Source organism: Nomascus leucogenys, chromosome 7b, assembly GCF_006542625.1.
Source record: "Nomascus leucogenys isolate Asia chromosome 7b, Asia_NLE_v1, whole genome shotgun sequence".
NCBI lineage: Eukaryota > Metazoa > Chordata > Mammalia > Primates > Hylobatidae > Nomascus > Nomascus leucogenys.
Genome location: NC_044387.1, coordinates 96,329,826 through 96,353,311, shown reverse-complemented (window position 1 = coordinate 96,353,311; position 23,486 = coordinate 96,329,826). Strand labels below are relative to the sequence as shown.

Genomic DNA, 23,486 nt, shown 5'->3' with positions numbered 1-23,486 from the left:
TCAGGTTTTGCTTCTTGAAATTCTGTGGATTTTTTTTTCCCCTAACATTGATCATTCACAGTTGGTTCAATTCACAGATGCAGAACCCACAGATATAGGGTGGCCTCACTATTATGTTAAGTATTAAAGAAGTAAATAATTTATTTTAAAAATTTGAGAGGATAAAGAGTCTTTGCCTATTATTTTACACTAAGCAAATATGAGAAGTATTTATACAGTAGCTGAAAATATTCTGTTTTTTTCAGAGGTCTCTCTCTCTGAACACAATTAAATGGTAAAAGTAGAGAGTCATTTAGTTTCTAATTATTCCTCAATTCCCCCATCTTCCCATCCCCTATCACTACTTAGCTTTGCTAATTCTCTCATGACCTCTTGACTAGGAAAGCAATGAAGGAGTATCCGTTCAACCCACGGATCAGTGAGTGCTATAGTTTGAATGCCTCCCACAAAATTCTTGTGTTATAAACTTAATCCCCAATGCAACATTGTTAGGAGATAGGGTCTAATCAGAGGCAGTTAGGTCATGTAGGCTCTACTCGTATGAATGGATTAATATAGACAGTGTAGGAGTGGGTTATTTATTGTGAGAGTGGCTTTGTTATAAATGCAAGCTAGGTCTCCTCTTGCTTTCATACTCTTGTCCTCTCTTGCTTTCAGCAGCACAAAGTTCCTCACCAGATGCCTGTGCCATGCTCCTGGGCATCCAGCCTCCTTAGATCAGCCTTAAACTAATCTAAACTAGGTTATAGTTTAGATTACTATAAACTATAAACCTTTTATGGTTTATAGATCACTCAGCTTGTGGTATTCTGTTATAGCAGAATATTCTGTGGTATTCAGTTATAGCAACACAAAATGGACTAAGACCGTGAGGCTAATAAAGCTCCCATCAGGTAACTGCTTTTCTGGTGAGTACCTTCACTGTCATCCTACTATGCCTGAAATGGAACTGTCTTTGTCTTTTGCACATACACAGATATGCTCACATGTGTGCACATATATAATATATTCCAAGGTATTTCCAGAAACCTGGCAGAGTGGACCTTATTTTTCATTTTTATTTGTCATTTCATTTTATTTATCATTAATGACATACAATATAAATAAAAGTACACTAGTAATTTACTACAATAAATAATAATTGAGCTATTAATACATTTTACACAAAATCAACCTATAAAGGACAATTTCCTAAATTCAACGAAAGAATATATACACATATTTAAAACTCTGGGTTATGGGGATTAGCTTACCTCCAGTTATAAACATCCCAGGAGCACTGGGAACCCAGGCTAAGCACTGTACAGAAGCTGCTGCACTGGGAAGATTAAATGTTGTTATGCAAGAAAGTGATTCAGAATCTACCAGGCGAATTCCATAATGCAAATTAACCACTAGAAGATAATCAGTAGATAGTGGGTCCCATTCCAAGGCCGTAACTGGATCCTCTTCTTCTGTCCCTTCAAGAGATTCAGGTCTCAAAACATGTTTCTGATTTTTATTACCTATTAAAATACAGAGATAATTATTTCCAAAAAACTTGCAAAAAAGATCAATAATTTAGATGATGCTAACTTTTTCCTTGTACAATACCTATCTCTGAATGTATTGAAAATACAAATGTGGTGCTTATACGCAGAAGGCATAACTGACATGTGAATGCAGAAAGATCTGTTTGTCCTAATGAAAGTCAGGCTCAATGCTCTGTTTTGGCAATTTCCAGTGCCTTGAATGTGTCTCCCATTTGTTACTGAAAAGTGGTAAGAAAATATACAGATAAATAATATACTCAGATCTTGTCAACAGTTACAAATTTCACTGGGTTACAGCAGCATAGAAATAGGGAAAATGCTTATTGAAATGAAGAATATCATGTAGTGATTTAAAAGGATAAATGTTAGAGCTGGCTGACTGCCTGGTTCCGATCCTAGTTCTGCTTCTTACTAGCTTTGCTGCCTCAGACAAGATACTTAATCTCCCTGTGCCTCAGTTTTGTGGTTTTTTCTTTTTTTAATAATGCAGAATATAACAATACTTATCTCACAGAGTTTTAAAAACGATTAAATGAATTTGATTAAAATGTTTAGAATAGTGGTGCACATTTTAACAGCATCTTAATATTTACTGTTATTCCTTTCTCATTCATCTTATCATCTGCCACAATTATAATTCACACCCGACCAACAGTACAAATAGGGAAGCCAGAAAGATAGGGAGTTAAAACAAGACTAATTAAATAAAGCAAAGGATCATCAAACAAACTTCTTGTTCTTTGTAATTTATGTACACAACTGGACATTTGAAAAAAATAATTCTGCTGAGATACCACATGGGAACTCCACTGGGCAAGTCCTCTCATTCTCAAGAGAGGCAGTGAAGCATCTAGTTAGAGAGACTACAGCCTTAACAGAAAGTACCAATTACTCCTACGTATCATAAAGGGAGTGTGTTTCTTTTTTAAAAAGCACAATTGAAAGATAATACAACTCTTGCTGCAATCCCATAATTACAGAATTAAGACCAGAAATAAATGTCTCCTGTGTGTTTTTAAAAGGGAGACTATGATATCGTGAAGTATATGTTTGGTTTTCATCCCTGTTTCCTGGCATTACAACTCCTAAAATCCTTGGAATCTCTAGTGTCTTTTTGTAGGCTAATGAGTTGACTAGGTAGCTGGTGGCCACTAGGTGGCTTCACAATGGGGACTGGTCACTGGAAAGACCAAGGCTTGATTAGAGAGTTGGGACCTTCAGCCTCATCCCCCAATGTCCAGGGAGGGAAGAGGGACTGAAGGTTAGGCTGATCGCCAAGGGCCAATGTTTTAATCAATATGCCTATATAATAAAGCTTCTATAAAAACCCAAAAGAAGCAGAATTTGGGAATTTCCAGACAGCTGAGCACACGGAGGCTCCTGGAGGGCGGCATGCCTGGAGACAGCACAGAAGCCCCATGTCCTTTCCCATATGCCTTGCCCTTTTCATCTTTTCATTTGTATCTTTGTAATATTCTTTATAATAAGGTAAGAAAGTGTTTCCCTGAGTTTTGTGAGCTACTCTAGCAAACTAATCAAATCCAAGGAGGGGGCCATGGGAACCTCGATTTATAGCCAGTCATTCAGAAGCACAGGCAAAATAAGCTGGGGCTTACAACTGTCATCAGAAGAAAGGATAGTCATGGGGACTGATCCCTCAGTGTGTGTGTTGTGACTCTATCTCCAGGTAGTGTCGGAATTGAATTGGAGGACACTCAGCAAGTGTCTGCTGTAGAGGTGACTGCTGGCTTAATGTGTGGAGAAAGCCTCTCACACATCTGATGTGATCTCCACATCAGAACTGTGTTGTGAGAGTACAGTAGGAGAAACTGAGTCTGTTTTTTCCACTAAGTAACAGTTATATAGAGACAGTGTCATCAACAACATTCCTAAAATAAAACAATGCAAATTTTATTAAGGCACATTCATGGAGTAATACCAAAATCAATTCAATTTAAACATGATTATAATAAAGATTTTTAAAAAGGTTCTCCGAAGAACTTGGCCTGAGAATACAATTTGAGATAGCTAAAGCAGTTTTCCAATTTTTTTGCCCTGGAATCTTCTGTTCATATGAGAATGTTTAAGAGAAAATCAAGTAAATAATACAGCATAACATGGTGCTTTTCAGGCTGAAAGGGAGAAGAAGGCTTAAAGCTCAGCTGGATCATATATGAGGTCCTCCTACCCTCAATACACACACATAAGTATACGAACATACAAAGCACAGTTTAAAAATTACTGATTTAAAGTGATGAACTACATTACTGTGGCCCGTTCTCATGAATATTTATTTTTTCTTCTGAGAAGGATTAGACAACAGAGATAATGAGGTCATAGGTTCCTGCAAAAACCTGGAGGACAGAAATCCTACGTTGTAACATAGGGATAGAACCATCTGTGGTGCCAGTAAGTCATCAAGAAGATAAGGTTAACAACTCATGAAAAGTAAGAAGCCTAGCTATACTGGTATTAATGCTAACAGTTTCAAACTCACAATCCAGAATGTAGTGTTAGAATTAAAAGGTAGTGATTCCTTCATGATCCATTCGCTCATGTATATGCAAAAGGCAAATACCTATGAAGACTGTACCTTTTATAATGTTTTGTGCATATTAATTGCTAAATAAATCCTACAGAATAAATGAGGTTAACAAGTCTGTATTGGGTTGTTATGGGTTGAACTGTGCTCCCTCAAAAAAGGCGGTAAAGTCCTAAGCCCCAGTACCTGCAAATGTGATCTTATTTGGAATTAGGGCCTCCGCAGATGATCAAGCTAAAATGAGGCCTTTAGGGTAGAGCCTAATCCATAATATGACTATGTCTTTATAAAAGGGAAAATTTCATCACAGAGACATGCATACACACAGCAGGGATGCCACATGCCATGTGAAGACTGCAGTTATACTGCCACAAGCCAAGAACAGAAGGCCAGGAGACAGGCCTGGAACAGATCCTTCCTCAGGGCCTTCAGGGGGAGCGTGGCCCTCTTGACACCTTATTTTATACTTCTGCCCTCAAGAATTGTGAGATAATAAAATTTATGTTGTTCTAAGCTATCCTATTTGTGATAGTTTTCTTACATCAGCCCTAGTAAACTAATATATGGGTGGAACAGAAAAATAACACATGCTGACTTGGGTATAGATGATTTCACTTGGTTTAACAACTGGAAGATTGGGTTATTGAAAAACAATGGTCTCTTCTGGAAGGCACATATCTCAGACTGTTCGAATATTAAACATTCTATCCTCTAAACCTAAGACAGAGAAAACAAAGGTAGCCTTTTTTCTTTTCTGTTCTTTCTATGTCAAAATAAGCATGCACTGTCTCAATGTTTTATATTTTAGATACACAATAAAAAGTCTCAATGTCTTATGGCTTGAAACTTTCAAAGATGCCTAATAATAATAAAGCAAGAAAAAAGACAACCTTAGTCCATGACAAAGGAAAGGGTAAAAATGACAAATCATAAAATGTAAAAAATATCTAGAGTGCAATTTAGAATAAAATAAAAACACACTCCTCATATCTTCTTCAGATCTAGCTTGAAAAGAAAGTGTCACAATCCTGATGAAATCTTTGGGTGCAGGCCAGGGAAGAAGTAGAGGAATATCACTAATGAGATTTGGTTACATAACCCAGAGAGGAAAGAAGAGGAACCACACAGCATACAGCCATATTTATTATAGATTGCATTCCTGAGACTAAGGAAGACTGCTGGAGACAAAGGTTACAGAGAAAGAAGTGGTATTCACCAGATCAAAACAAAGAAAGCTATGAGTTATACTGCCTAACTATGAGCCTTAATGACCAACCATAAAACAGAATCTGCTTCCAAGGCAAAGACGAAACAGAAGTTGCAGTGCATGTGCTTGGTACAACAAATCCAGAAGAAGCACCAGTCATTGATCCCTCCTCATACTAATCTTTGACAAATCAATGAAACTGTCCCCACGTAACCCTGGTACAACCAGAAGGAACAACAGAGGATGTGTACAAAGAGCTGAGAGAGAAGCTGGGGAAGAAGTATATGAACATTTATTTTTATCTTTCTTTGAAAGGTAAATAATATATCCTATTTAAAATGTATTTAGAATATAATGGCCCCAATGTTTCAATGTTTTACACAATCCTTTTTAACTTTAGAAACATTATTTCCTGAAGAAAGATTTGTTTAAATTTTCACAATTTCATTTGTTCAATTTCAATTTTTTTCTATTAATTTCAGATAAATGTAATTTGTTTTGTGAAAGTAGTTACCGTGTTCCTGAGAAAGCACTTTCATACATCCATCTAGCCAGCCAGAAGTCACACACATCAACAGAGATACTAGATGGCTAAAAGTATGTTTCCCAAATGTCAAAAATACTATTTTTGAAGGGAAAGCAAGCAATTCAGGTAATTTTTGATTTTTTAATCATACTTTTGTAAGTGAACATTAATTTCTCAGACCCTTTCATTCAGTCAAATCAATTAACTAATAGGGGTTCAAATGGTTATCACTTTCCTTTTATGCCAGTTTCAAAGCCTTTGCCAAGGAGCCGTGGCATCAGAATGATATTTTTACAAGCAGATGGGAAAATATTTAGTATTAGTAAACCATCATATCCTCTAGCTGTATGTCCTTGTTCATTCAGGTTGTTTTTTAGTAAATGTACAGAAATAAAGAATTGATTAAAAATACAAATAAGGGAAAAATGACTGATTTAGGTTAATTCCAAGTAAAATATTCACAGCTGTGTTGAATGTATTATTTTATATATATATATTACTTCAAATGAATATTTAGAGTCAGTACAATACGGGATAATGTTTTAACAATAATAATATCAAAATTAAAATTTTGTCACTTTTGGTTTTATTCACAATGGGGACTGGTCACTGGAAAGACTAAGCAAGTACAAAATTATATATAAGAAAAATGTACTATTTAAGATACCTTACTAATTAAATTCTTACCTGGATGAAAAATTGATAGACTTCCATCAATATGACCAAACACAACTTTCCCCTTTTTGTGTGTATGCCATCTGAATATACAGATATCAGACAAGAAGCTATGAGCGTCTTTGTGTACAGTCACTCCACTATCTGGTCCTGAGATGGTCCAGATGAACAGTGGGCCTCTGTGGGAGACAAATGCCACCACATTCTCTGCATTCCAGCACCAACTAAGACAGGCAGGGATCCCTGGAATACATTAAATACAGATACATAATAGAGATATAGCATAAGATTATACCATTAAATATTACCTGCCCTGTTTACATTTCTAAAACAAATTAAAATACAAGAACATATTTATTATTTTTAAGATACATTACTTTCTTATTTGGGAACTGGATTTATAAAGAAATCCCAAAGATTGCCGGGAACGTAGGCAGGGAAAGACCATGATGAAAGAAAATGTATCTAGTTAGGTTTAAATACTACTTACATGATCATTTGCGTCATATAGTCAAATACATTTATAGACTTTAAAATATAGTAGACTATATTTTAAAGATTAGAGCAATAAATTCTTACTGTGTATTTGTATATAAGACCTCTAGGCATTCTAGGTATACAAGGTAGTGTGGGATAAGATTCCTGCTTCAGAGAATTTTAAATGTGTGTTAGGGAGACAGAGATTAGTGAATAAAAAGATAAATGCTACTATAAGGATTTAAAAACAACGGACTTCATGTTATAATCTATGTCTTATCAGGAATTTAGATTCAAATCTAAGCCTTGCCTCAGATAAACAAGTCATTTTATTTCTCTAAATTTCTGTTTCCTCATCTATAAAATGGAGATAACAGTAAAAATAGCTGACCACTTATTTCACAAGAAAGTCAAGGAAATATAATCATTTATGTAAAGGTACCTTTTAATCAATAACATGGAATATAAAAGTTAATTGTTAACATACCTGCTATTATGATCAAATAAATCATATATAAAATAAGTATTATGAGAAATTTATGAGACAGAGATTGTGCATCTTCCAACACTGATATATTAGTTGGCTGCATCAAAATCATGAAATGGAATATAACATATCAGATCATGTGGAGTTTGGGCCAAGGAATTTATTTATTTATTTATTTATTTATTTTATTTTATATTTTTTGAGATGGAGTCTTGCTCTGTCGCCCAGGCTGGAGTGCAGTGATGCAATCTCGGCTCACTGCAAGCTCTGCCTCCCGGGTTCATGCCATTCTCCTGCCTCAGCCTCCTGAGTAGCTGGGACTACAGGTGCCCGCCACCATGCCCGGTTAATTTTTTTTTTTTGTATTTTTAGTAGAGATGGGGTTTCACAGGAATTTATTTTTAACAAGCTTCGTCAAATGATTTTGATATGCAGAAAGGTTTAGAAACCACTGTGCTACTGTCCTGGAAAGAAATTAGATTTGAATTATACCTAGAAGGAGGGGTAGAGTTTAAATACACGGAATGAGCAGTATTTCCCAGGAAGAGACAATGATATGAACAAAGACACAGAGTTGAAATTCGCTGATTGACAGTAAGTTCAGTTTGTGTCAACAGTCTATGTGCTCCAAGAGGCAAAAACAAAGCCTAATGCCTACTTCAGGGCCTGACCCATAATGAGGACTCCATAAATATTTGCTGAATGAATGAATGTATACATGAAAAAGGTCAATACAATTGTTGATGTGGTTTTAGGATACATTAACAGAAGTAGAATTTACCCAAAAAAGAGAAGAGGTACTCTGTATGGATCAAACCACCACAGCACAGTAGAAGAAAGACAATAGAATACTGGTTCTCTGACTATATATTTAGAGAAAGACAGCAAGGAAAGTGAAGGGACCAGAAACAGTGTCATATAATAATAATAGAAAACGCTTTTATAGTGACTTATGTACAAGCACTTCTAATGAGTGCTGCAATTTAATTCTCCCAACAATATTCTGAGATAGGTAGGTAGTATTATTATCCACTGTTACATAAAGTGTGACTTTTTCAAGTTGGCGACAATTTTTACATTTTGCATTTGGAAAAACTAATATGCATTTTCGTTTAAATGGATTGTTAGATTATTAGAAACAAAAGGAAGAAGAAGTAAAAATACAGAGGCAAGATCAAATTCAACAACTGTATTTGGAAGTTGAAAAAAAAGTTCACTTAATGCAAATTTCTACTTTGCCTAAGCTGGATTCTAAAAAGAAAAATAAGCCTAAAACATTTCAAAAATGTTACTTAAGATGGAAATCACCAAAAATAGTCATATTTTTTTGCAAGTAAAATAGCAAAGCTTTCAATCTTCAAATTAAGATATTTGGATGAGGGAGATATTGATAGCTGAAAATTTTCAAAGAAAGGAAAAACATGAAAAATTTGCCAAAAGTTTTCCACAATTATCTAATCATTCTGGGACTGTTAAGTAGAAAGTATTATTTAATTGTACATCCAGTGACAAAAGAAACTATGGTGCATACAGCTGATGAATAAATAAAATCTTCCCTCATGAATGGATGTGATGTATATAGTGTTTGATGATAAATCCATGGATATGCTAGGTGATAACAAAATTAATCATTACTTTTGCAAAACATTTAGAATTTGTTTATTATACGCAGTTATAACCTAACGTTGACTTTGTGTTACATCTTTATGAGAACAATAATATCGTGCAACATTTTAGTTTATGGCACATAAAATATGGAAAGAATTTCAAGAAAAATTTGTGTTATTTAAAATTAATCTCACACAAAGCCGGATTTAAAGTACTTGGAAATGCATTATCAATCAATATAAACAGTAATGAAGTAACGTATAGAATTTGTGATTGGTGGACAAACAGATATGACCAGAAAACATGGGGAGATATGAAAAGTCTCAATTGAGGCTATCAATCACAATTTATATATCACAAAGCATTGCGCCAAAAGTAATTTGTTTTTTTCTCATGGAAAGCCTTAAGAAAGATTGCTAATTACATTAATGGAAGCTCACCGAATAGCTGACTTTTTACAGTATTTTTTCAGAGATTGGAGCAAACATTACTCACTGTCTAATACACTGGTTGTTCTAACTAAAAATAAAAAACAGGGTACATAAACTTGGGAATGAGATCCATATATTTCTAGTTGAAAATTATCTTCATTTCACAAATATCTTTAACAGTTGAGTAATAAAATTTATGTATTATACTGATATTTTAAGCATTCTTAATGACCTAAATTTGAAAAGACAAACCAATATACTAAAAATACCAAATATGTCTAAAAGTTACAAAAGATATTATTTTACTATTATTATGGAAGGAAAATTTAAAGATAATTGCCTATAAATTCCCAGTATTTTTGCCTTAGAATATTACAAAGAAATTTGAACAAAATAAGGTTAGTGAGATTGTCATGTCCAGTTTTATATCTCAAATATATAACAATTATTCTTAGAGAAGAAACTGAGTTGAAAAACATACCTAGCAGTAGCTTTCTAAACCATAATCAATTGAGCTAAATACAGTGCTCAAAAAGAGAGTTAATTATTGTGACACTGAACACAGAATAATTATTACTTAACTTTACCATTATGATGGGATAAGATTAAATACGAGTTCCCAATTCTAAGTAGAAAGAGTATAATGCTATCATTCCAATTCATAAAGTCCAATTTGTGTGAATGAGGTTGTTCTACCTCGACCAAATTAAAAGCAAAGGCATGAAACCAGCTCAACAATGCATCAAATATATGCATAATACTTTCTTTGTAATTTAAAGGTTGGAATAGAGTAACGAACAGCCAAGGCTTGTTACTTGTCTCAATAAGAAAATCTTTCTGATTATTATTTTTATATTTATTTTGGAAATTCTTACATTATATTTAAACATTAATAAAATTATTTGGTATTGGCTATGTTTTTATCGATCATATGTTCTAAGTACAATTATTTCATGAAATTTTGTTTCAGTTTTGTACCTATGGACACGAGTCATTATGTGAAATTTATTTCTTATACAGATTACCATTAGGAAGTTTGAAAACACCATTTTAAAACCTGAACTAATAATATTGATAGTGCTTGTTGAAATAAAAATATTTTATTCCATAAAATAAATCCCAGTTGTAATTATACCTTTTGTACTGTCGAGTTTAGCAATGACTTTTTGTTCTGCAACATTCCAAATGATCACTAAATTATCAGTACTGCCACTTGCAAACAGATCAGGATTATGTGGACACCAAGAAATTGCTGTGATTGTTTTTTTATGTTCAGACATAATTGCGTGAAGTTTGAATTCATTATAACGGTGATCCAACTAAAACAAAATATATAAATAAAATATTTTAGCGCTCCTTTTTAAGATAATACACTGTTAATAGTCACATTACACAAAACTAAAGCTACATACATGAAAATTATTTCACCTAATAATAAAGATATGAACATATTTCAAGCCTTGGTCTACATTCAAGTGTATTCAAGAATACTGAACCAGCTAAAAAAAAAAATTAAAAACTGAGAGAATAAAAACAAATCCATTTTAAAAATAAGTAAAAATAAATGTTTCACATTTAAATACGCATAATAATTTAGGGCTTTATTATATTTTCCATAGCTATATCTATTTATGAGAAGAAAAAAGCCCTTGGTTTTGGAATAATTTTTCTGCAATTTTTCACTTATACTTGAATCAAGAAAATTTGGGTTAAATACACCAACTGCTCATTATTACTCTATTAAGATGTCCAAAGCTTCCAGAGCAATGATGTCATTCACTCTTTTTATTTTATTGTTTTTTTGGATAGGACATTATATTGTGTTTTTATATGTAAATAGAAAAAATAAACAGCCTAATTTTTCCTATTTCTTTTGTAAGTGTGCCTCCATTAATTAGCGAATTAATCTCTATCATTTTTAGCATGTTTTGGAATACGTTGTTTATGTCCCTTTTCTTCCCCTTTAGCATATAATGAGCCTTTCACAGTGCTATTCTAAGTTTTAAAAATCATTAGGATATTAAATATTTATTACATCAAACTTTTTAAAGCTATATGCTTGCAATAAAATCCTAACTGATAAGCAGCCTTCAAATCTCTACACGATCAAATCTCTGCTATCTTGCCAAAGTAATTTGAAATCATGTTCCTCCCTGTTCACTCTGAACTTCTTGTTTCTCTATTACAGCCAATCACCTCCACTTGATGGCCTTCTGCTTGCTGCTTCCTTGGCTTCTGAATACTCTATCCAATGATTTGCTCATGGTTATTCATTCTCCTACCGAGGTCTGAGTTTAAATGCATCTCTTCTGAGAGATGTTTTCTGACCATGCTATCTTAATTCATAACTCTCCCCAGAACCTATCCCATGACTCTATCTTATTATACCTGTGTTTTCAGCCTCTGTACAGCACACTTCTTTCTGAAAATGTTACCTATTTGTTTACTTATTTATCTTATCACCTTTCCTTACACCTTACAGGAATATAAGTTCCACAAGAAGACTCTGCCTGTTTCTTCATAGTTGCAATCCTGGTACAGAGTAAGGCTTGGTCAGTTGAAGAGATTCAGTTAATACTGAAAGAATAAACACTGAAGATCTGTTTAACATTTAAGTAACTTAATTTTTGCTATCGCAGAGAATGCTGCAGTGAACATTGTATGTAAAATTTTTGACTAATCACATAAGTATTTCCTAAGGCTTTTTCTTCTATAATTTCTCTCTCTTCCTATAACTTCAGCTATTCTTGGACAACTTTAGATTAAAACATTAGTAAAGATAACCCAAAACCAATGAAGTTTTCATTTGATTAGCACTGCAGCAATAGCAATTTTAAGTTGACTTCTTAAAATACCTAATTGTGTTTTCTATACATTTAGGAATAAATAGGTTTTTAAGTTTTAAATTATTCAGCAATTTAAGTCACCTATGGTAGATATTGTGAGTGTATCTAATGTATCCAAAAGAAAAAAAATCTACGTTATTTAGAAATTCAGTAGAAGAATCTATTAATATAGTAAATGTGTGAAGAAGCTATGTTGCATATCAGTGACCTTCACTGACATTACCACACAAATTATCTACATAGTAACTGTAAGCACACTAGAGAACATTGAACTATTTGCAGGAATTAATCTACTAATGCATTCCTATGATATTTACAATTCAGTAATATTGAACTTTACTATTACATTGAGATTGACCATAAATTACTCTACTTTCAGGGTACATTAACATATCAGTGCATTACAAAACAGCAGTTAAAGAAAAATTCTAATACCATTTCCAGTTATCATTTAATCATTCAGAAAAATATAATACAAGAGTGTCATTATCCAGAGTGTGACTGATTATCAGACTTTGACTATGCATTGGCACTAAGTGTTATTTAATAAATATTTCCTCTGAAAATAATTGCATCATGTTACATTTATGTAGCATAATTTTCAAAGCACTTTAATTGAGATGATAATATTTAAAACAATACTTATTAACATAAATTTCATATTAATGTCACCATTTAATTATGTAATTTTCTACTGGCATACTTTGAAACGAAGTTTTATAGTGGACGTTGTAATGAACTGTCCCCTCAGTTTATTTGCATCAGCTTCTAAATTAGGATAATTTTTAGTTTGTTTCAGTCCTTAATGACATGACAACTTTCATGTACATTATTTATATTACTAATTTTACCTCAATATTTTTAAATATTCATCATAAAATGTCATCACAAAATTTAAGACATAGAAACTTGAAAAAATTGTTATGGTTTCATCCACTGAGTTTCTTTACCATCCTGACCTCAGAAGAATAGTGTGACTTGCTTGATAACTTTCTCTTCTTTAGGAGGAAATAAAAGACAAGACAGGGACTTAGGATTAGGAGAGAAATTGTGTAGGAGAGATTTGGGAGTGACAAGCTTGGGAGTATATAAAGAGTGTAAAGGAGGTAGATGGGAGAAAAAAAGAGGCATTTAGAAGTCTTGCTGCTGTGCTGTGTATGAAGGGGGTGAAAATGAAGAAGTGTGAGTTATATTGAAGTTACATTTTGGTTGCTAGATTTTTCTACAGTCTTAAGAAATGGACTACATAAAATCTTACTCTATATTGTGGAAAATGGATTGTTTTATACATTAATGCTATATTTCTTAAATTTTGAACAAAGCAGAATGCAATTAGTAATGTACTAATATGTAGTAATGAAAAGAATTTTTACTCTGGAATAAAACACGATATTCTTAGTCTTAACTGAAATAAGTTGGAGTTTCAAGATTCTTTCCTTAATTCATTCATTTAAGACATTTAATGAATGTCTTCTAAGTGCCAGAAAGTGTGCAAAAATTTGAGAATTAAAAGATGGGAAAGACTCCTAATAAATGAAAGCATGTAGAGACACAGTCCATTTTATGAGGTCCTTTACTGCTAAGAAAGAGGGGAAAATAGAATACGGAAGAGAGTTCATACAGGAGCTGAGATTCGAAAGATGAGAAAGTGTTCTCTAGACAGGCAATGCAAGCAAACTGAAAAATTAGTGTAAGCCAAGGCAAGATATGAAAGACTAAGATGTCTTAGAAAAATGTAATTGGTTTGGTATATCTGGAACACAGAGTAAGAGAGAGGCAGGAAGATCACAAAAGCATTTGAATGCCATTCTATGAAGTTTAGACGTTACTATTAGGGAATGAGTAGCAACTGAAAGCTTTAAAATTTAGATTTGCATTACAGATAACTGATTACACTGAACAACAAATTAGTGGGAGCCAAACTAAAAGTAGAGACTATTAAGAGATTACTATAATAGTTTAGGTGAGAAAGATATGAGGAACATATTAGAATCATTCTTGGCTACCAAGGGCACGGGATGTGAGTGGAAGAGGGAGTCAAAGATAACTATCACATTTCTGGTTTAGATGCATGGTTAGCTGGTGGCACTGAGATACTGACTTTGAATTTAATAAGAACAACTGGACTTTGATTTAACATGCTTATGGCACTTCTATATGAAGAAATTCAGGCAGTTTTTGGCTCTATAAATTGTGAACTGATAAGGGATATCTGAATGGAGCTAGGACATGAAAAAAATAGTTATACAAGTTTTTCTCCAAATAATATCTCACAATATATGTCTGTCCTAATTTTACAATAATGATCTCTAATGGACTATCCACATTCTTCAACTGAAAAAAGAATTTTCTTATATCAAATTTACTAATAATTTATGTGTTTTCTAAAGGTTTAACTTTTAAAACCTATATGGTATAAATCGCAAAACTTTAAAAACATAAATATAAATGAAATTATAGCATTATGCTTTTCATGTAACAAGGACTTAAAATATATATTAATCAAATATTAATTTTACCTGATATAATTAAAAATGGAAAAGAATTATTATTTTACCTGATAAATATAGATAGCCAGGGTCGCACAATATGCAAACCTGTCTCCACTGGCAGCACATACATCCTTGTTCCATGGCTGACATCCAGCAGCCAGCAATCCCACTTGCCTTACCTGGGACATGTTTGCCTTGAAAAACAAATTTGAAGAAATGTCAGTGATTTCCATTATTGATAAACTTCCTCATTGTTTTACATCTGTCTTCCCCAACCCTTACCTGTATGCCCTGAAAAACATTTTACTAGTACTATTAATTTTGACTTTTATTTTCAGAGAACAGCAGTTGAACTCCCTAAATGTCTGCAGACATCAAGGCAACTAATTTAAATGAGGAAAGCAGAGAATACAATAATGAAGGAATGACAGCTGACATTTGGCCAAGGACTGGGAAACACATACACAGTGACAGGAACTCTAGTGAAACAGAAATTGCACATGCTGTATTAATAGTATCACTGAAGAAGGCCATCCCATGTTGCAAGATTTATGGAACTTCCTAGAAAAACGGAAATACCCAGATTTTTAGGTGAAATGTATCCATTTTTCAATACTGGCAATTCATTCAAGGCATCACATGTAAATTTAAAACACTATGGGCCAATAATGGAAGGGTCGTGACCTGTGTCATAGAACTTCAGTTTTTACATCGACTCTTCATCCTCACAAAATCTATTTGAGGTGCATAAGACAGGTATACAAGCTAGGTTAAGAATACCGTTCACTGTTAGGATCGGGCAGAAAGAAGCTGAAAAGTATCTGAATAAAAATTGTCTACGTGGCAGGACAGAGGATGTTGGAATAGACAACCCCAGAGATACAGACAATGTGGTGCTGCAGAAGCAGGCCTGGGCTGAGACTTCAGGAAATAAGGAATTAGACCAAGCTTTGCACCACACATAGAGTGTGAGTTGGAGTCAAGCATTAAACCTTATGTCTCTATTTCTTGTATCTAAAATACAGCTTCTGAACTATATTTTCTATCAGATTCCTCTCAGATCAAAAAAATGCTATGAATCTATATGTAAACTCTAAATTCCTCTAAGATACTGGAGAACAGACAGTAAATGGTGAGGGTGTAAGTCTATGATCATAATGAAAACTCATCATAACAAAATCATACTAAGACAAAAAATACATTTGTGCAGAGTATTAAACTATGTGGTTATCTAATAAATGACATTCAAAAAGAAATTATTCACAAAAAATACCTTTTAAAGGTAGAATCCAAGCCATTATTAGCTATCTTTCCATTATGGTCCAAAATACTGGTCTAAGAATAAAGATAGGCCAGGAGCGATGGCTCACGCCTGTAACCCCAGCACTTTGGGAGGCCGAGGTGGGTGGATCACGAGGTCAGGAGGCTAACACGGTGAAACCCCGTCTCTACTAAAAGTACAAAAAATTAGCCGGGCATGGTGGCGGGCGCCTGTAGTTCCAGCTACTCAGGAGGCTGAGGCAGGAGAATGGCATGAACCCGGAAGGCGGAGCTTGCAGTGAGCTGAGATTGCAGTGAGCCGAGCTTGCAGTGAGCCGAGATGGCACCACTGCACTCCAGCCTGGGCAACAGAGTGAGACTCTGTCTCAAAAAAAATAAAAATAAATAAATAAAAAATAAAGATAGGAGCTCCTAATATGAGAGACAATCTTCCATTTACACTACTACAAAGTTATACCAGGCAAATTCAATTTTTCACTGTTGTCAACTTCATATCTGATTTTTAAATAAGGAAAAAATGTAAGTAGTGATATAATCTTAAATATTTTGGCTTGGAAAATTAAGTAGAAAACTGAGAGCTACAATAAATTTGGTTTTACGTGACTAATATATTGGGTAGTCAATATTTAGTTTACGCTGCTCAAAAGCTTTGCATAATGTTAATGTCAAAACTACAATATGTAAAATATCACAAATACAAAACCTACACACATAAATTTATACACATCTGATCTACATCTCAAGTCTTATAGATGCTTGTTCAGTGTATACCCTGAAGCTTCCAACTCTTAATCCAATTCTTTTAATGCTCAGCAATTAGTAAAGTTTAAATGGTTACGTTTTCTCCCATAGATCACTAACTCATATTTATTTACAAAACTATGTTCTTCATTTTATCTTTTCTATTTCATATTTCCACTTCTGAAAAGGATATACTTTCTTCTCATCTCCTCTTCTTCTCCAATTCTTTCTGTCTTCATCTCATTAAAACCCCTTATCTGAGCAGAATTAGTGATAGATTTAGGAAAAATAGTAAATAAATTACTTGAAGTACAAGCTGGCGTGACAAAGAAACACGGCTACCAATCTTGAGTGCTTTTATGTATTCAGAAACTTTCTTCCTCCTCTAATGACACCTGTATTTCCTCAAACATTAGCATTCAGGGTAAATAAAAAAGATATACACTTCTTTTTTTTTACACTTAGTAATGTTACAGTATCTTTCGCTGAAAATGTACACGATTTCAGCCACAATGTGAGTTACATTGACTTTTGGAGATTATGTGGGGATCTATTAAATTACTAATTATAACATGTGCATCTAAGTAAAAATGTCTTTTGATTTCTGTTTAACCAAATATTGAGTTTATATTTGGAAAAGAAACATAATTAAAGAAAAATCTTTAAACACACATTTAAAATGAAGTCATTTGGCCAAGCACAGGGGCTCATGCCTGTAATCCCAGCACTTTGGGAGGCCAAAATGGATGGATTGCTTGAACCCAGGAGTTGGCAACATAGGGAGACCCTATCTCTACAAAAATACAAAAATTAGCCAGGGGTAGTGGCGCGTGCCTGTAGCCCCAGCTACTTGGGAAGCTGAGGTGGGAGGATTGCTTGAGCCTGGGAGGTGCATGTTGCAGTGAACTGTTATCACGCCACTGCACTCTAGCCTGGGAGACACAGAAGTCTCAAATAAATAAATAAATAAAAGTCATTTTAAAATTTTGACTTTCTGGTAATGTTTTTTACATATTTTTAATACTTAACAATTCCTAGAAAAACAGCAAAATTGAGCAATAAGTACAGAGATTTCCCATATATCCCTTATAGCCACCCCCTACCCCATAACACAAGTTTCCCCACCATTAACACTCAGCACCGGATGGCATATGTTAAAACTGATGAGCCTATGTGACACATCATTATCACTCAAAGTCCACAGTTTACATTAGCGCTCATTCTTGATGTTCTCCATCATACAGGTTTTGACAAATGTGTAATGATAGGTATCCACCATTACAGTATGGGCAAGAGTAGCTTCACTGCTCTAAAAAGTCCCTTGTGCTCTGCCTATTCATCCTTTCCCCTCCCCAATTCCTGGCAATTAATCTTTTAATGTTTCCATAGTTTTGCCTTCCCACAATGTCATATAGTTGGAACCGTACAGTATGTAGCCTTTACAGACTGCCTTCTTTCAGTTAGTAATATGCTTTTAGTTTGCCTTCATGTCTTTTCATGGCTTGATAGCTCATTTTTCTTTTTCTCCTTTTTTTATTGTGGTAAAACACACATAACATAAAACCTAACTTCTTAACCATTTTTAAGTGTACAATCCAAAGGTATTAAGTACATTCATAATGTGCAACCAGGAGTGTGAGGTTGCAGTGAACTATGACCATGCCACTGCACTCCAGCCTGGGTGATAGAAAGAGACCCTGTCTTGGGGGATAAGGGAGAGGGAGGCAAGGGGGGAGGGCAGGAGGAAGGGAAGAAGGGTGGAAGGGTGGAAGGAAAGAAGGAAGGAAGGAAGGAAGGAAGGAAGGAAGGAAGGAAGGAAGGAAGGAAAGAAGGAAGGGACAAAAGGAAAAAAATAAGGAAGGAAGGAAGGAAGGGATAAAAGGGAAAAAAATAAGGAAGGAAGGAAGGGACAAAAGGGAAAAAAATAAGGAAGGAAGGAAGGAAGGAAGGAAAAAAGGAAGAAAAAAGGAAGGAAAAAAGGAAGAAAGGAAAAAAGGAAGGAAGGAAGGAATGAAAAGGAAGGAAGGAAGGAAAAAGGAAGGAAGGAAAGGAAGGAAGGAAGGAAGGAAACTCTTGGAAATTTACTTCATGTTTTTCATCAAATTTGAGGAGTTTTATGCCATTATTTCTTCAAATATTCTTTCTTCTCTTCCATCTCTCTCTCTTCTCCTCTGGTACTCCCACAGGAGTGCATATTGGTGGGCTTCATAGTGTCCCTTATGTCCCTTAGGTTTTGCTTACTTCTCTTCAATCTCTTTCTGTTCCTCAGACTCAATATTTTCTATTGCCTTATCTTCATATTTGCTAATATTTTCTTCTTAAATATGTCTTTGAATTCTTCTATTTTACTTAAGTTATTATATTTTTCAGCCCTACAATTCTTTTTCTGGTTTTCTCTCTATTATTTCCATTTTGTTCATACATTGTTTTCTTGACTTTCTCCATATCTGCCTTTAGTTTTTAAGCATCCCAAGACAGTTGTTTTAAAGTCTTTGTCTAGTAGATCTTTCATCAGGTCTTTTTCAGAAAGCATCTGTTTATTTTTTTTTTCCACTGAAAGAGCCATAATTTTCTGTTTCTTTTTAGGACTTGTGGCTTTTTGTTGAACACTGGACACTTGAATCTAGTAATACGGTAACTTGGAAATCAGAGTCTCCTCCTTCCTCAGTACTTGCTGTTTTTGTTTTTACTTACTGTTTTTATTTTCAATTGTTGTGGGCTGTCTCTGTGCCAAGGATCATCCTCAGGTATAATCATAAGGACTTCTCAGGGTTATTCTGAACCTGTGTCTTTCTCTGTTCATGCACAGTAACTTCCTAATTTTCTTTGTATAGTCAGTTGCTTTTGAATTGCATAGGCTTTAATGGCTGGCTCCCAAAAGGGTAAAAAGACAAAAATTAAGTGATTCAGCCCTATAAGTCCCCTTGAAATTACTTCAGCTGGAGGGGGAGGAGCTTGTAACAATAGAGGTAGGTGCAATAACAATGGCTGCCTGCCTCTTTGTCTGCACTTCAGTGATCAGAAGCAGTAGATCACTGATATATAAAGGACAGAGTGTTTTTTTTCCACCCTGGTTCACATAAGTTGCTTGCAAGATACTTCTGGGATATATGCTCAGCTGTCTGCCCCAGGGCTTGAGGTGAAGGATGAGTAGCTGCCACTGTGCTGAGAACTAAAACTTACTAACTTCAATTTATCATCCAAGCCTTCCCCTGGAAGTTGCAAGCCTTCATTGATTCTGGTATTACAAAATAATTACATCAGACAGACTGTACCAGTGCAATTGTTGTCTAGGTGGGGAGAGAGATTTCTAGTGCCTTTCATGGCTTAATGGCTCATTGCTTTTTAGTGCAGAATAATATTTATTTATCTAGATGTAGCACAGTTTATTCATCCACCAGTCTACTGAAGAACATATTTGTTGCTTCTGTGTTTTAGCAATTATGCTTAAAGCTGCTATAAACACCCATGTGCAGCTTTTTGTGTGGACACAGCTTTTTAATTCATTTAGATAAATACCAAGGAACACAATTGCTGGATCATATAGTAAGAATATGTTTAGCTTTGTAAGAACCCATCAAACTGTCTTCCATAAGTTGTATCATTTTATATTCCCATCAAAAATGAGAGTTCCTGTTGCTCCACATCCTTGCCAGCATCTGGTGTTTGGATATTAGCCATTCTAATAGATGTGTAGTGGTATCTAATTGATTTAATTTGCAATTACCAAAGAAAAATGATGTTGAACATCTTTTCACATGCTCACTGGTCATGTATATATATTCTTTGGTGAGGTATCTGTTCAGCTCTTTTGCCTACTTTAAAACCAGGTTGTTCAATATTCTGGTTACTGAGTTATATGAATTATTTGTATATTTTGAATAACAGATCTTTAGCAGATGTGTCTTTTGCAAATATTTTCTTCCATTCTGTGGCTTGCCTTCTTATTCTGTTGATATTGTAAAAATTGAAGATTTTCATTTTAAATAAGTCCAGCTTATCAATTATTTCTTTCATAGAACATACTTTTTGTATCTAAAAAGTGCTAGCCAAACCCACAGTCATCCAGGTTTTCTCTTATGTTACCTTCTATGAGTTATATAGTGTTGCATTTTACATGTAGTCCTATGCTGCATTTTGGGTTAATTTTTGTAAAATATATAAGGCCTGTGTCTAGATTCTTTTTTTTAACATTGTATATCCAGTTATTCCAGCCTCATTTGTTGAAGAGACTATCTTTGTTTCACTGTATTGCCTTTGCTCCTTTATCAAATATCAGTTGAGTACATTTATGTGGGTCTATTTCTAAGCTCTCTATTCTGTTCCATTGATCTATTTGTCTATCCTTTTGCAGATACCATGGCTGTCTTTTTTATTGGAGCTATATAGTAAGTCTTTAAGCTGGGTAGTGTTAGTGATCCAACTTTGTTCTCCTTCAATCCGTTCCTGCATGTTGTCTACTTTTACCATTAAAGCTATTAGCAAATTAATTGTAGTTTTTTAAATTCCTTGTCTGATAATACCAACATTTCTGTCATATCTGACTCTGGTTCTGATGCCTTATCTGTCTCTTCAAACTGTATTTTTTTGCCTTTTTGTTTATCATGTAAATTTTTGTGAGGTGCACATGATGAAATGCATAAAAGAAAGTGCTGTAAATAGGACTTTAGTAATGTAGTGGTAAGATGTGGGGGTAGAGTGAGCATTGTAAAGTCCTATGATTAGGTCTCAGTCATGTGCCCATGACCAGTGCTTCTCAGTACCCCCAGCCCTGCTTAGGTGGGACAGGATGGCTGAAGGGGGCTGATGTTGGGTATTTTCCTTCTCCCAGGTAGGTAAGGCTCTTATAAAGCCCCAGAGTGTTATGCTCTGGACAAATAGGTTCTCTTGAGGGTAGGTCTTAAGAACAGAATGCCACGATCCTAAAATTCATACAGAACCAAACAAGAGCATAAATAGCCAATGCAAAGCCAAAGGAATAAAGCTGGAGGCAATGCATTACCTGACTTCAAATTATATTACAAGACTATGGTAACCAAAACAGCATGGTACTGGTATAAAAAATAGACACATAGATCAATGGAAGAGAATAGAGATCCCAGAAATAAAGCCACATACCTACAGTGAATTGATCTTTAACAAGGCCAACAAGAACACAGAGTGAGGAAAGGATATCCTTTTCAATAAATAGTGCTGGAAAAATTAGACATCCATATACAGGAGAATAAAACTAGACCCATATCTATCACCATATTAAAAAAAACAATTCAAGATGTACTAAAGACTAAATGCAAGATCAGAAACTATAAAAATACTAGAAGAAAACCTAGGGGAAACTCTTATGGACATTAATATAGTCAAGGAATGTATACTATGACCTCAAAAGCACAGGCAACAAAAACAAAAATAGACAAATGGGACTTAATTAAACTAAAGAGGTCCTGTAGAACCAAAGAAATAATCAACAGAGAGAACACACAACCTGCAGAATAGGAGAAACATCTGCAAACTATTCATCCAACAGGGGACTAATATCCAGAATATACAAAGAAACCAAACAACTTGACAACAACAAAAATACAAATAATCCCATTAAAAAGTGGAAAAGGACGTGAGTAGACATTTTTCTAAAGAAGACATACAAATGGCCAAGAGGTATATGAAAAAATGCTCAACATCACTGATCATCAGAGAAATGAAAATTAAAACCACAATGAGATATAATCTTCCACCACACAGAGTGCCTATTACTAAAAAGACAAATGATAGATGTTGGTGAGGATGTGGGGAAAAGAGAATTCATACAGTGTTGGTGGGAATGTAAATTAATACATCTTCTATTGAAAACAGTATGGAGATTTCACAAAATAACTAAAATTAGAGCTATTATATGATCCAGTAATCCTACTACTGTGTATCTACCCAAAGGGAAAAAGATCATTACAGCAAAAAGATACCTGCACTCATATGTTTATTGCAGCACTATTCGCAATAGCAAAGCTATAGAATCAACTTAAGTGTCTATCAACAGATGATTGGATAATGAAAATGTGGTATATACACACAGTGGAATACTATTCAGCCATTAAAAATCATGTATTTTGCAGCAACATGCATGGAGCTGGAGGTCATTATCTTAAGTGAAACAAGCCACGCAGAGAGTCACATATCACATGTTCTCATTCATAACTGGGTAGTAAAAATAATGTGTACACATGGACGCAAAAGTGGAATGTTAGACAAGGGAGACTCCAAAGTGTGAAGGAGTGGGAGGGGGTGGATGATGAGAAATTACTGAATGGTACAATGTACATTATTCAGGTGATGGATACCCTAAAAGCCCTGATTTGATCACTATGCAATCTATGCATGTAACAAAATTGTACTTGTACTCCATAATTTTATACGAATTATTTTAAAAGTTGGTTAAAAATAAAGAACAGAATGCCCTAGTGTAATTTAAGTGGTTTCTTTTCCTCTCCCCCTGCTGGAAGCAAGAGGATATTCTTCTCTAATACTCACTGTGAGCACCAGTTTAGAGCTCCTGGAAGCAAAACTTACAAAAGCTCCCCTGCCACCCCCATTACTGGGTTCCCGTGAAGTTTTTAACTCTCAGATTTGACCTTATTGTGCTTCCATTG

General features: G+C 34.5%; 1 protein-coding gene across 5 annotated transcripts in view; it reads right to left on the bottom strand.

Moving 5' to 3' along the window:
- Positions 1-23,486, bottom strand: part of WDR17 (WD repeat domain 17) — a 112,735-nt gene that overhangs the window by 55,543 nt on the left and 33,706 nt on the right. For all 5 annotated transcript variants that reach the window (XM_003276667.3, XM_030816340.1, XM_030816342.1 and 2 more), the window contains 4 exons: positions 14,889-15,017; positions 10,621-10,804; positions 6,495-6,725; positions 1,254-1,505 (listed from right to left, as the gene is read on the bottom strand). In XM_003276667.3, coding sequence (XP_003276715.2) covers positions 1,254-1,505; positions 6,495-6,725; positions 10,621-10,804; positions 14,889-15,011 — 790 coding nt within the window. In that variant the 5' untranslated portion in view covers positions 15,012-15,017. The remainder of the gene's footprint in view (positions 1-1,253; positions 1,506-6,494; positions 6,726-10,620; positions 10,805-14,888; positions 15,018-23,486) is intronic.